Raw genomic sequence first — 14,057 nt, forward strand, 5'->3', positions numbered from 1 at the left:
TAGACTTAAAATTTTATTCAAATTATTCTTAGATTTGAAAATGTCTTGTATAAAGGTCATTGCTCAAATTATTATTGTATGCAGTTACATCATTAGCCTGTTATAATACTGTACTGTTATACTGCATATATTTATTCCCTCGTTCACTTAATTTAATCTATTTTTTTATTTAAAAACAAGATATTCTCTATTCATTTTAACCAATCAAAAACTCGATTGAGATTCGGGAAGCTCTCTGATTGGTGGATCGTGGGAGAGTGGTAGCATGACGCTACACCATAAACTTACACAAAATGGTGTGCTGTTTTTTTGCATGATGATAAATGATATTTTACCCTTTAGTTTCATAAGTTATGATGTTCAAGAGGCAATTAGCGAATTCTTAAAGGATTAGTTCACTTTTAAAAAAAACTTTTGCTGATAATTTATTCACCCCCATGTCATCCAAGATGTCCATGTCTTTCTTCAGTCGAAAAGAAATTAAGGTTTTTGATGAAAATATTCCAGGAATTTTCTCCATATAATGGACTTCAATAGGACACAAACGTTTCAAGGACCAAATGACAGTTTCAGTGCAGCTTCAAAGGGCTTTAAACGATACGAGACGATGAATAAGGGTCTTATCTAGCGAAACGATCGGTCATTTCAAAAATTAATAAAAAACTTTAAGTTTTATAAGCACAAATGCTCGCCTTGCTCTGTTCTGTAATGCACGTTTGTGACGGCACGTAATACGCAATTACGTTGAAAAGGTCACGCTTGACGTAAGCGGAAGTACCGAGTCAGTGTTTACAAATGTATACTTTTAGCCTTTTTAATATTAAAACACCCAGGATACGCACACGAAATTGGCATTTTAAACGGTAAACTGACAAAGACATTTGAATATGTGTATATGGTCCTCCTTCCTCACATTTGTAAACACTGACTCGGTACTTCCGCTTACGTCAAGCGTGACCTTTTCAACGTAATTGCTTATTACGTGCCGTCACAAACGCGCATCACAGAACAGAGCAAGGCGAGCATTGGTGCTTATAAAACTTAAACTTTTTTATTTATATTTGAAATGACCGATCGTTTCGCTAGATAAGACCCTTATTCATCGTCTGGTGTCGTTTAAAGCCATTTGAAGATGCACTGAAACTGTCATTTGGCCCTTGAAACGTTTGGGTCCTATTGAAGTCCATTATATGGAGAAAAATCCTGGAATATTTTCGTCAAAAACCTTAATTTCTTTTCGACTGAAGAAAGACATGGACATCTTGAATGACATGGGGGTGAGTAAATTATCAGCAAAAGTTTTTTTTAAAGAGAACTAATCCTTTAAAGGTGCATTGTGTAATATTTCTGAGGATCTATTGACAGAAATGCAATATAAGATCCATAACTATGTTTTCAGTGGTGTATAAAGACCTTGCATAATGAACCGTTGTTTTTTATTACCTTAGAATGAGACATTTACATCTCCATAACCGCGGGCTCCTTCTATGGAACGCTTAATCTGTTAGGCTCACAGGCGGTGTGGTTAATGGAGCAATGCATTCACACGGCTCTCCGTGCCATAGCCGAAGCCCAGCCGGATCGCGTGCCTCGAGACGCTTTAGTGGACCTGGTGTGTGCCGTCGAGCTCTTCAACCAGATCCTTCAGGACAAGAGGAGCTCAGGGCTCGACTTCGGCTCAGACTGGCTTCGAAACGCCAGATCTTTCCCCGTCGAGCGGCTAATGATGATTCTGGCCCGGAGTCAAGCGAAGAAAGCCGCCGAGCAACTCTACACATGGTCTTCCCAGCAGAGTAACCTCATGCATATCGCAAACAACCCTCGATTTGTGTCATCACCCGCGATAAACATACATGTCGAAACTGCTGTTGACGAGAAGTCCCGAAAACCCGTTCACAGCCTCTGGTCCTCGAATCTTCCCTTGCTTCCTTTATCATGGTTTTGACAACAACACTGTTAATATTTAAATGTCCTCATATCAAGTTCCTTATCAATGAACTTTTGACTCAGGACTAGAGTATATTGTAGAAAAAATCCTACAGTTGACTCTTTATATGAGAAGTGTATCATTATAACCAGGGAGCAACTGCACAAGCCATAACTAGTATTATTTTTTTCACCGAATCCCAGCATGCACTGCAGTCACTGGTGCTGAGAACGGGTCTTGTTACATCATCAATGGTCATTTTGTCCTATTTATGTTATTATGACTTACTGTATATTTGTCACAGTAGTTGTTTTTTTTTTCTTCTTTATTTTACCAGGTGATGTCCCATTGAGATATTCAAATCTCTTTTACAAGCGAGCCCTGCAGCAACAATTGCACAAATTTCACAGAATCACAATAACAAACACAACAAACAAAACAAATTTACAGTACATGTAAAACAATCAACAATCAAATTTGTACTTAAAATCCATTGAATTCCATCATTTTGCATCTTGTGTGGGGCTTTATATATATACAAGTATAAAAAATATAAAAAAATTCAAACTCTTTTAAATAACGGTTAGTTAAAGTAAACTAAAGTATCTAGTTTGTCTTGTTATTCTGTCAATCATTATGCATGAATATATAAACAGCTGCTGGCCTCACAGTGCATTCATGTTTCAGAGCTCGAGTTATATAATAATATATATATATGAACATATGAGGATTTCACTGGCGAGTAGATTACTAAAATGTGTCGACACTTTATCTTGTCTTACATATTGTAAACATGAATTTAAACATACTTTCATTATTGTATGACTTGTTTAATAATTACTTAAGTATTGAATTTATAATTATAATAATTACTTTGTAATTTACAGTACTTAGACATTTTCTCGATCAAAAATTACATGCACAAACACTATTATTTTAGTACATATACACATTTATTACACGATATTTTATCCAATTGACTCTAATATGCAACAGCAGGAAAGCCTTAACGAAGACTGAATCATTTAATAGTTAAATGGCTCTGGGGAATTGGCTGTTTTAATGGGTTTCAATGGGGACATTTTTGTCCTTAAGGTCCAAAATTGAGTAACTATTTTATGTACCCAGTGATTTATGAAAGATAATGAGGGTGAAATAATAACATACATAATAAAATACGCAAAATTGACGCAGTTGCCATTAACAAAGTAAACATTATCCAAAAAAAAAAAAAAATAGAGAAAAAAGTCCTTAAGGAAACACAAGGGTTAAGATGGCTCTAAATTTTAAATTGATCAATGAGACCCTTTGATTACAGTGTTATTATTAAAGCATAATCTGCAAAACTGTATTAATCTAGAAGCAGAATGAGATTTAACTGTGATTTTCTGCTGTAATAAACAGTTTAACTGGTAAGATCCTCATAGGAGAAGTTGTGCAGATATTACATAAGAATGGAAAGACAGTTTCTGTGAAGGATGTCCTGAATGTGAGTAAATGTGTGTTAGTTTCAGGATCAGAGAATGACACTGTTTTTCTGTCATAGTCCAGCTGAACTCTCACACGCTGAAGCTTCTGTTTAACAGTAAAGACAGTGTCGGGTTGCTCTGGGGATTGTGAGCTGTATTCACTGTCCATGTACCGCACACACCAGACATTAGAGTCAAAGAAATCAAATCCCTTCCTTTGGTTTGATGCTGTGGTTATTCCAAGACCCCAGTATGTATTGTCTCCAACCTCCACATCCCAGCAGTGTGTTCCTGAGTTAAAGCCCTCAGATCCCAGGACACATGGATACTCATCAAACCTCTCTGGATTATCAGGAAGTGTTTTATCTTCATCACTGTACGACACACTGGTCAGATCAGCAGAGAGTGTGAGACGAGGATGTGCTGTGTTTGGATCCAGAGTCAATGGAGCTGCAAAGACAATAACATCAGATTACAGGATGAGATATGATGTATTAGAAATGTAAATGTAAAACACATATAAAGACTTTGTTGAAAGAGATCATAAATCATAACAATGATCTCTCAGTTACTGTCAGAATGGATTGAGGCTTCAGGTTTAATATTGAATTCAATGTTAATATTATTGTATAAATAATATGAATATTATTTAATAGTATACAATACACACTATTGTATCCTAATTCAGGGGTTTTCAAACTTTTTTGTGTGTGTGGACCACTATTTGTAATCAAGAATTTTCACGGACCACCTCATAATACACATAATAAAATATATCTACACACAGTCCTTCCTGAATTAATCCGCACCTCTAAATAGGCTTACTAACATTAAAACTATAACTGGTCATCACATCAGTACAACAGCTTGTTAAAAGAAAGTTTACTGCACACAACGGCTGCCACATATTTAATTTATTTATTTACTCAAGCGCCCGAGGGCATAATCAGGTTCATTTCAGGGATGCAAACATGTATGGTCAAAAAAGAGAGAGGTAATCGAAGCCCTCGCCCTGTGGCAAATATCCAGATACTTACATTGCCGCCAACCCCTGCCACCCCTATAGGCACATATAGTAAAATGAAATCCAAATAAAGTTTTAACAAAAAAAGGTTTTATAAAAAGATAAACCTCACATATTTCAGCCTTTAAATCATTTTTATAAAAAGAATGAGTCAAAAAAAGATAAATTACTTGACATTTACATCGATGCACATTAGCTTATCTTTTATTATTAGCTAATAGTAAAATTCGGTCCGATTTTCCCGTGCCGTCTGTCATTACTATGCGCGCTCTCCACAACTTAGTTGTGCTTAGTAGCTAATAGATTTCCACCACCGAAAAACGCTTGCTGTAGCTCTGCTACAAGATTTATTTACGGAGAAGAGAAAAACACACGTAGTGTTTGGGTGCACGTGCATTCTTACATTCTTCATTGACTGAGCTTTCAATGTTTACGGAAAGGATGAAGCTGATTTGTTTGTTCTTGTCACATGAACTGCGGTGCGTTTGCGGCATTATGATAAGTTGAGGTGTTTTCATCTCGCTGCGCCTAAAAAAATGAGTGCGTCACTTCAATTATGAGCGCACTTGCCGCGCGCCTACATGAATTAATGAACTTGAGAGCGCAAAAGACACGATATGTGAACGGCCCCTTGACGAGCTACCTCCAATCGAGCGACGTGTTGGAGACCCCAGTAAAAGATACGCAGCAAGAAGAAACACTAGCGTTTCACGCTTGCGCTCATACTGCTGTTTTTGGCGTGCAGTATTCTGATTTGCTTATTTCCTATTTACTAGTTCGGTGGAGGCAATCCAGAATTACTGTTGGTGAAATTAAAATCAGACAAATATTTTATATAATGACAAAATATTTGCCTCTGCCGCTTTCCTCTTCAGAGAACCTGTTGCTATCCACCGATCCATGTTGTGGTTCTAACGGCACTGAACTTGAACGTCACGACCGAGCACCACTAGCCTATTTTAGTAATCCCACAATAAACTGACAATTTAATTTAAATTTTATATCAATATAGGCCTACATATTCATTTTACTTTTTATTTTTTTTATGGGGATTCCTGGTAAAATGAAGGTAAAAAATATTATTTTATATTTTATTTTGCCTTTCCACGGACCACCTGCAGTACCCTCACGGATCAATAGTGGTCCGCGGACCACAGTTTGGGAACCACTGTCCTAATTCATAAACACAGATAATGAGGAATAGACTTTTCATTACGAGTTCGCTGTATGATCTGATGATTTGCTGATTATTTACACTTTAGAAATTCAAGTGATTATTAAATATATTTCTATCAAATGTTGATGTTGTGTGTGTTTATATCTGAACTATCTTCTGCACTGTGTCAGATCTGCGAGACTCACTGTGTTGGACAGTTTCCAGCATCTTCTTCCAGACTCTGAACGGCAGGTTACCCAGATAACGCGACACATGAATCAAAGCTCCAGAACTCATCCGTGGATCCGGCTGTGAGATCTGGACTCTGAGGAACATTCAGGAGTCAGAACTGCAGTGAATTTGAGTTCAGATCCACTGAGAGAAGAGATACGAGCAGCTCACTTACCTTTCCATCGTGACTTTATAGTTCTGGAAAATATAGAGTTTAAAAACATTTTAATATCTTATCAAACACTCTCACTGTCAATGAGTCTCTCTATACAAGTTGTTTTATGCACAAAGAATGAAGTCAGAATGATTTGTCACCTTTAGAAACGAGATGTCATTGTCTTTCATCATCTCCTCTATGTCTCTGATTGTGTGTGAAAGAGCTGAGATGTGTGTGTTCATCTCCTCCAGCTTCTCCTTCATCCTCTGCTTCTTCTGCTCCTCTTCCTCCCTCAGTGCAGTGATTGTAGCTTCTTCTTCGTCTCTGAGAAACTGATGAAGCTTCTCAAACTCTTCTTTAATCTGACGCTCTGTGTGCTCAGCTTGAGACTGAAATCAAATCACATTCACTTCAGTCAGCTCTGTATGAACACACACTCCACTAATGTCAGTAATAAACTCTGTGTGAATGTTGTGTATTTAACTCTTTATACATCCTCACCGTGATGTGTTCAATTGTTTCATCACACTTTTTCTTCACTTCTTCTCCATGTTTGAGCTTTTTTAATAAGGACGTCAGTGCTGTATTAAATTCCTCCTACAAGTTAAAGTGAATTTTACATCAGTAATAAATCATATAGATTTAGTCTGAGCAAATATAAATACTGTTCTATTGTATAATAATAATGTTTCTATGTTTAGCACTGTATTCAGTATATGAAATGAGAGACATGTATCTTACCTTGTAAGATGAACACACTTCACTGATGGGTCTGAATGTGTGATTGGTGTGTTTCTCTGAGTCTCTGCACACGAAACACACAGGCTGTTTGTCCTCCAGACAGAAGAGTTTGAGTTTCTCACTGTGTAAACTGCAGATCTCCTCAGATCCTGATGAACGTTTTTCATTTCCCTCCTTCAGGAACGACTCACACAAGTTTTTTAACGCAAGATTAACTGGAGGATCAAGTTTTGAGGATCTTCTCCTGCAGACAGGACACTCCTGAGATCCCTTAGTTTTCCAGAACTGTTGTAAACACTCTTTACAGAAACTGTGACTACAGGACAGAATAACAGGAACCTTGAAGATTTCACAGCAAACAGGACAAGAAAGCTCTTCCATAGATTTTGAATCCATTTCCTCGTCTTGTAAAAAATCTACAATTTACTTACACTTTCTGAACTTTGGTTTAAAAAGTAAATAACCATTACAATCAAAAGCTCATCTAGGTTCATTCAGAAATAAACAAAAATGCTATAATATAAAGTGTCTTCCTCTGTTTTTCACATAGACAGAATAAGAAGTGGACAGAGCCATCTCGTTGGAACTCATTTGAGACAGTTGAAGCCCATTTTTAGCGATTTTTGAGCACTTCCGTTCCTGACGCGCAGACTCAAACCCATAGACATTATAAATACATGGACGCCCTATTGGCCACTGGAGCGTACGTCAACGGCGCCGCCATATTGCGGAGGGCAACTTTCCCATACCTCTCATACCGGGAATAGAGAAAAATGCACTTTTCGTGTGCTGCACAAATCGCCAAACAACTGAAAACAGGTCTCGAGGAATTACCTTTCACAAGCAGGACTGAACATTTGTTTCTGGTTGTATTTGGTCATGATATGATTAGTAATAGTAACGTTCAGAGGAGAAAGGCCGCTACATTTAAAAATAGCCTACTACTGTTATTGTGTCACGAAATGTGGTCTTAATAGTTTTTCAGTCGACCATGTAGTTGTTTAAAGCTCAGATCTGTGGTTTATTTAAAAATATAGCGCCTATTTAAAAATTGAATCGGACGTTTTCGGAGTTGTGATCCCGGGCGATCACCGGGCGCTCAGCGCTCATGTACCCCGCCTGGAACAGCCTTACCTCGGCTAGTGCTTCTGACGCTCTAAAGTTTCATAACTTTATTTTTAGGCTATTTAACATTATATCCTGCTGTGTGTTTGACTGAATCGTTTACTTTATTTCTTGTAAATTTATTTCTTTATATAGCCTATGTAGGAATATTTTAAAATATATAAATTATATTTCCATATTTATACATTATCTTCACTATATGTAGGCCTACATAAAATAAAATTACAAATCTAATGTCAGTTTATTGATCCATATTATAATGTTTCATATTTTTTTCATATTGTCTATATTATTCTGCAATTGATATTACATTGTATTTGCTGTTCTTATTATTATTGTTATTATAATATTATACCACTTGCGATTATCAATCTATTATAGTTATGCTATCATAGTCACTAACTTATTATTTTTACTGCCTATATACTGTAATTGATATTTCTTATTATATTGCTATTATTATAGTATTATACATAAACTATATGCTATTATCAATATTTGTATGATTGTTTTATTGTACTTAGAATATTATATAACTATACTATCCATTACTATTTTATTTGCTGTATACTGTTTGTTTATTTTATTGACTAAACTATTTACTATTACTTCTCACTTTATCCTATATTTACTATTTGCATTTCACTGTAGTGGTACCATATCATATGTATTACCATAAAGGATCCATCCGTTATCTTTGTTATTGCTAAAATCGGGTCAATCACAGAAAATGTTTTTTCCACAATAAGAAAACTTTATTTCATTTAATGTGAACATTAAATTAAATCTCAGTATGGGGGTCTTCACAATTCTTATCCAAGAATAAAAAGCCAAATAGCCTACATGACAAGCCTGAGCTTTGACAATTCCTAATATTTTTTTTTATAAGTCTATCGAGATTTTAAATAACTGGAGATGAAACTTTTTGTACACCACATACAAACCACTGAAATCATAAACGATGACGATTCTCGGGGCCCATGACTAAGAGGGGGCCCAGAGAAGCCCCAAATAAAATTGTGGTGCAAAAAAATATATTTGATAGTAAAAACTATTAACTTTAAACTATTCTATTTGCTGTTTCCTGGTGTCAAAATTGTTTATTTGTTTAGGAAACACTAATGTCCGTTGGCCCCTCTCAATTAGGCTATCATAAAATGTTTCAGTCCCCCCAAATTGTATCCAGGCAACACAAACAGCTTGACTTCACTTGTAGCGCCGGCAGAACTTGACGGAAGAGGAAGTGAAAATGCCTCAAAAATCTGGAAGTCAAAAACGGAAAGAGAAAAACATAAGAGAAGTGAAAGAGGCAAAGGGTCGACAGTATGTTACCCAATATTTCACATGAAAGGTGGGTTTGTAAGTAGGCCTAAATTGTTAGTGGACCGCCCGTGACAATGATCGTAGCCTACGGCACTTTTCTGTGCGTACGCACGCTTTGTACATGAGGCCCCAGGTCTCTACGGTAGCATTTTTCGACAAGTTAGCACGTTTCGATAGAGCAGGGTGCAGCGGGTGCACCGTGCACGGCTTTGCCTCACATGCAGCCGGTGTCGGCATCTTTGTACGAGGATCCGCCCACTTTCAGCACCCTGCTGCTGTTGCACCTGTCTTGCAAGCAGTCTAACTTCATGAACTCTGATAAAAAATCCTCTGCCAGCTACTGTACAAACTACTATCAGCTGTTTGTGAGGTTTCAGTGCATCTCTTGAAGATGATGTGGAGTTGTATTACTACTACAATATCCCCTATATTGTCAAATACAGCATGATTCATCTCTGCCAACCATCTTCACATAATACTTTCACATTATCTGATCCAGACCATCGGCAAAACTCAATTTAAACAGCGCAAAATGACTGCCTGTGGACGTTATAGGTAGAAATTATTATATGTTTTTATTCACACAATAAATATTTAAACTAGTTTTAATGAAAATTCATGTAGTTTTAGGAAAAGTCAGGGAGCAGCAAGGCTTTGTGATTTATTTAGACAAAGTTATTGACTATGCAAATTTCAAAACGGTCAAAATCGCGGCTTGTTCGTTCTAGTGTTAAAGATAATCACCATAAGTTTAAATGTTGCGGTTAAAATGACTGCTGGTGGCCGTTCTAGTGTTAAAAGTGCATGATAAAGGAACTCAGTTTTCTAAATATATGAGAATGATAGTCGAAATACCATAAAAGCGCATGATTTTATGTACATTAATATGAAAAAAGTCTCAGCTGTGTTGGGGGCCCTGTCAAGATTCTTTTCATGGGGCCCAAAATCCTTAGCAGTGCCCCTGCATACCCAATAGTTATTTAACCGCCCATTTTATTTTTAACACACACACACACACACACACACACACACACACACACACACACACACACACACACACACACACACACACACACACACACACACACACACACACACATAAAATAACAGATAATAAAGAACATGTACAATCATCCTAAATTATTAAAAGTGATTCAAATAGCACATGCACACATACATGCATTATAAAAAATAAAAAAAATAAAATAAAAAAAAACGTCCTTCTTCGTTTCCTTCGATCTACATCAAGACATATGTCAGCCCAGGAACCATACTGTCAGTACACAATATCCCCGAGTCATTTTCGTATCCATTCAATATAGACTATTCATTTATAGTCTCTTAAAATTGCTTATTGTTCTACATGATTTCATCTCTTCACGTAAAACATTTGCCCATAGGCTAATATTCAAATATATAAATAATTCTGAGCTAGGTGTTAAATCATGCAGTTTGGCTAATGAATCATGGTAAAAAACACTTGAACAAAAATCTTTTTTCTTTATTTCACGTTACAGGCTATGACATTTTGTAGATGGCTTCCGACCAGGATGAAAGGGATCACATTCATCTTCAAGCGTAGATCTGTAAATAAACAAACAAAGGAACGTTATCCACGATTGCCATTGAGATTGTTTTCTTTTCTTACATTGCCTGTATAATTTCTTGATAATTTCTCCATCCCCCGTCAATATACTGGCCGTTACCCATAGGCTACTTCATTATTTAATGAAGTAGATCAATTATTAAAGTTCGTGGATAAATGTCACTTCATATGTATTCACTTGCCACATACCGAATTATTTCCAATTCCCCAAAAACGTTGTTGAAATATTTTGTCCCGTTGCTTTTATGGACTCATTATCTATGGGCTTCTCCCTTGACGGGACGTCCCCCCGATTGCCTGCGAGCTTCTCCTCCTGTCTATTCGGTAATGTCACTATTGTGCGACAGAAAGTCGCGTGGTTGTGACGCAATCGTTAGCCTGTTTTTAACAAAAACAGCTTCTACGGGGCCATAACGTAAGATACAAAGTAATGGAGCCTTTTATACATTGTCGTGTTTATTTAGAAATATATAATGGACAAATGAAGTTGCATAAACCGCTGAAATTAGTTTTACAAGTTAGTCATCATTTTTTTTCCTTTAAGACTAGTCATAACTTTTTAAAGTCAGTTACATTAAAAAAATATTTAAAAAATATAAGACTGTCCAGCTGGAGTGCGGGGGAAACACTAGATTAAAAAGTTTGTCAAGACAAACTTTAAGTGAGTAAGGGCAGAGAATGGCTGCGTTCCAGTACAACTGACATGCCCTTCACTCGCTAACTTCCCTCCGTCTCATTCACTCGGATGTGCGTCATTGCTTACATTGCATGAGTGCCCACTACTGGCGGAAACTCCACTGGGCTGAACTGGAACGTCCTAAGCCCTTGATCACTTGGAAACAGCTATGGAGTTGATTTATTATTTACAATTTTTCCCTTTAAGAATTTGTTTAATGCAGCATCCAAATGTAATTAGGTGTGTTTGGGTGGTTTTATATTAAAAAATTCGAATTAATATATCAGAGTTGTTTGTGGTGATTTTTTTTGTGTGTGATTTTAAAAAAAAAATTAATTGAAGGTAACATTGGGAACAAACGTGTTAAACCATCAATATACAAACAAACAATTATAAAGACATACCATACCAGAGACAAAAAAACAAAAAAAAACATACATACTAAATAAAAGTGGAAAAATAAGAAGGTCATATTAGGTCATAATATTGACACAAAAGTTTTCCATTCTTCTTGTTCATTACAAGCTTTTGTGGTTTAAGAGGCATATTAAATTCCAAAATATAATGTTTAAAACATAAGGAAGACTTATTAAATTTCTGCTTGTGTATAAAGAACTTAGCATATAAGATTATAAAGTTTAATACAAACTCCAGGGTGCCATCTTGTGGGAAACAAAAGTAACAGATAATATCTGTCAGGGTGAATGAGTGAGTTATATTTTGAGATTGGAGAAAGTGAGTACCCAAATCTTCCCAAAAACTTTTTGTAACTGGACAATTAAAAAATAAATGAGGAAGTGTTTCAGTGTCCTGTTTACAAAAGCTACAGCATGTGTCAATGTCTAGAAACTTGGCAACAAAACAATTTGTGGGGGGTAAATGTTATGTAAAAGTTTAAAGTGGGCCTCTTTGGCTTTATTAGAGATACAGTATTTGTGAGGAATCAACCATGTTTTTTCCCAATTTATTTCACTTATTAAGGAATTCCAATAAAACATCCCCCTTGGAGCAATGGAGTTACTCTTTTGCAAATGTCGGTGAATATGCTTATTATTACATTTTTTATCAGACAGTTCTACACCATCCAACATAAGTGAAAGCTGTCTGATATCTTTGTTTCCATAGCTCAGATGATTTTTAATTAATTGTCTGATTCCGGAAGGGATGGCATCAGTGATAGATTTAAACTCTTTAAAAGGTATTGGGAAATCATGAGCTACCATAAACTGTTCATAAGAGATCATGGTGCCAGAGTCATCAAATAAGCAGAGTACATGGTTAATTCCTCTATCGAACCACTTAGGGAAGAATACTGATTTATTCCTAATAAGAATGTCGCTGTTGTTCCGAAGGAGAGATTTGTGTGGTGAGAAGTTGTGATTGAAGGATAATTTCCAGGCCAAGAAGTTGAAAATTTGATAGGTAATGTATTTGGTAGAAATTTGGTATTTCCTTAGAAGAAATGAGAGCCCACCCAGTTTATTAAAAATAAAGTTTGGAATGAAGAAAAAAATAGAATCAGGATTTCAAATGCACCTTTTTAACCAATTAACTTTGAATGAGTTGACCGCATCTATAAAATCCAAAATCTCTAGACCTCCCAGTTCTTTATGGTTAGAGAGAACATTCTTTTTAAGCCTATGAGACTTGTTCTTCCAAATGAAATCTAAAAAAAGTCTTGTTGACTTGATTAGCAATTGAGTCCTTTACAAAAAGAGACAAGGAAGGGTAAACAAAGCGAGAAAGCCTTCTGCCTTGGAGAGTAATACTCTACCTAAAACGGACAAGTCTCTTTGTAGCCAGCAATTGAATATTCATTTGGTTTTCTGTATCCTATTCGAGAAATTTAAGTCCTGTCTAACTATAATATTTTTATATACATGTATACCTAAATATTTTACATTCTGTTTAACTGGAATGTTATCAATAGCAGAGTCACTACAACAATGAAGTGGCAACAGCTCACACTTGGATCGATTAACCCTTAAACCAGACGCAGAAGAGAATTTCTCCACCAGTTCAAAGACAATGCTCAACTGGTCCTTGTTGTTCAAAAAAATGGTGGTGTCGTCCGCCAGCTGTGAGATCTTTATTTCTTTTCCAAAAATCTTTATACCTCCAAAATGTACTTCCTTTACTAAGTGTATAGCTAGTAGTTCGGTTACTAAGATAAATAAAAAGGGAGAAATGTTACACCCCTGCCTGACCCCCCTATCAATTTGAAATCATGGAGAAGTATTTTGATTAAATATAACAGAACTGTTTATATCTTTATAGAACATGCTGACAATGTCGACAAAAGGGCTTCCAAAACCAAATGCCTTGATAGCTTGTATTAAAAAAGGGTGTTCGATTGTGTCGAACGCTTTGTAAAAATCAAGAAACAAAACGAAGGTGTCAGAATCAATATTGTCAGCATAGTCAATCAAGTCTAAAACGAGTCTTATGTTATTGCTAATGTGGCGGTTTTTCATGAAACCCGTTTGAGTTTCTGCAATTATTGAATTTAAATCAGATTTTAATCTATATGCATATACAGAGGCCAGAATTTTATAATCTATAGTTAATAATGTGATTGGACGCCAATTATCAATTAAATGAGGGTCTTTACCAGGTTTCGGG

The 14,057-nt window shown here is 36.1% G+C and overlaps 1 protein-coding gene and 1 long non-coding RNA gene across 2 annotated transcripts; one reads left to right on the forward strand and one right to left on the reverse strand.

Moving 5' to 3' along the window:
- Positions 1-961: 961 nt before the first annotated feature.
- LOC143710685 (uncharacterized) lies at positions 962-3,351 on the forward strand. Its single transcript, XR_013194620.1, has 2 exons — positions 962-1,277; positions 1,449-3,351. It is a non-coding gene; the product is annotated as an uncharacterized LOC143710685 (long non-coding RNA).
- On the reverse strand, positions 2,108-7,374 carry LOC143710665 (nuclear factor 7, brain-like). The gene is made up of 6 exons (XM_077201705.1): positions 6,706-7,374; positions 6,466-6,561; positions 6,123-6,353; positions 5,983-6,005; positions 5,783-5,901; positions 2,108-3,846 (listed from the first exon to the last, which is right to left on the reverse strand). The coding sequence occupies exons 1-6, from the start codon at positions 7,099-7,101 to the stop codon at positions 3,302-3,304; spliced, it is 1,410 nt and encodes a 469-aa protein (XP_077057820.1). The 5' UTR covers positions 7,102-7,374; the 3' UTR covers positions 2,108-3,301.
- Between the last annotated feature and the right edge of the window lie 6,683 nt (positions 7,375-14,057).

This window comes from Siphateles boraxobius, unplaced genomic scaffold (genome assembly GCF_051911475.1).
Source record: "Siphateles boraxobius isolate OS27281-9 unplaced genomic scaffold, OSU_SipBor_1 117, whole genome shotgun sequence".
In the NCBI taxonomy this organism is placed as follows: Eukaryota; Metazoa; Chordata; class Actinopteri; order Cypriniformes; family Leuciscidae; genus Siphateles; species Siphateles boraxobius.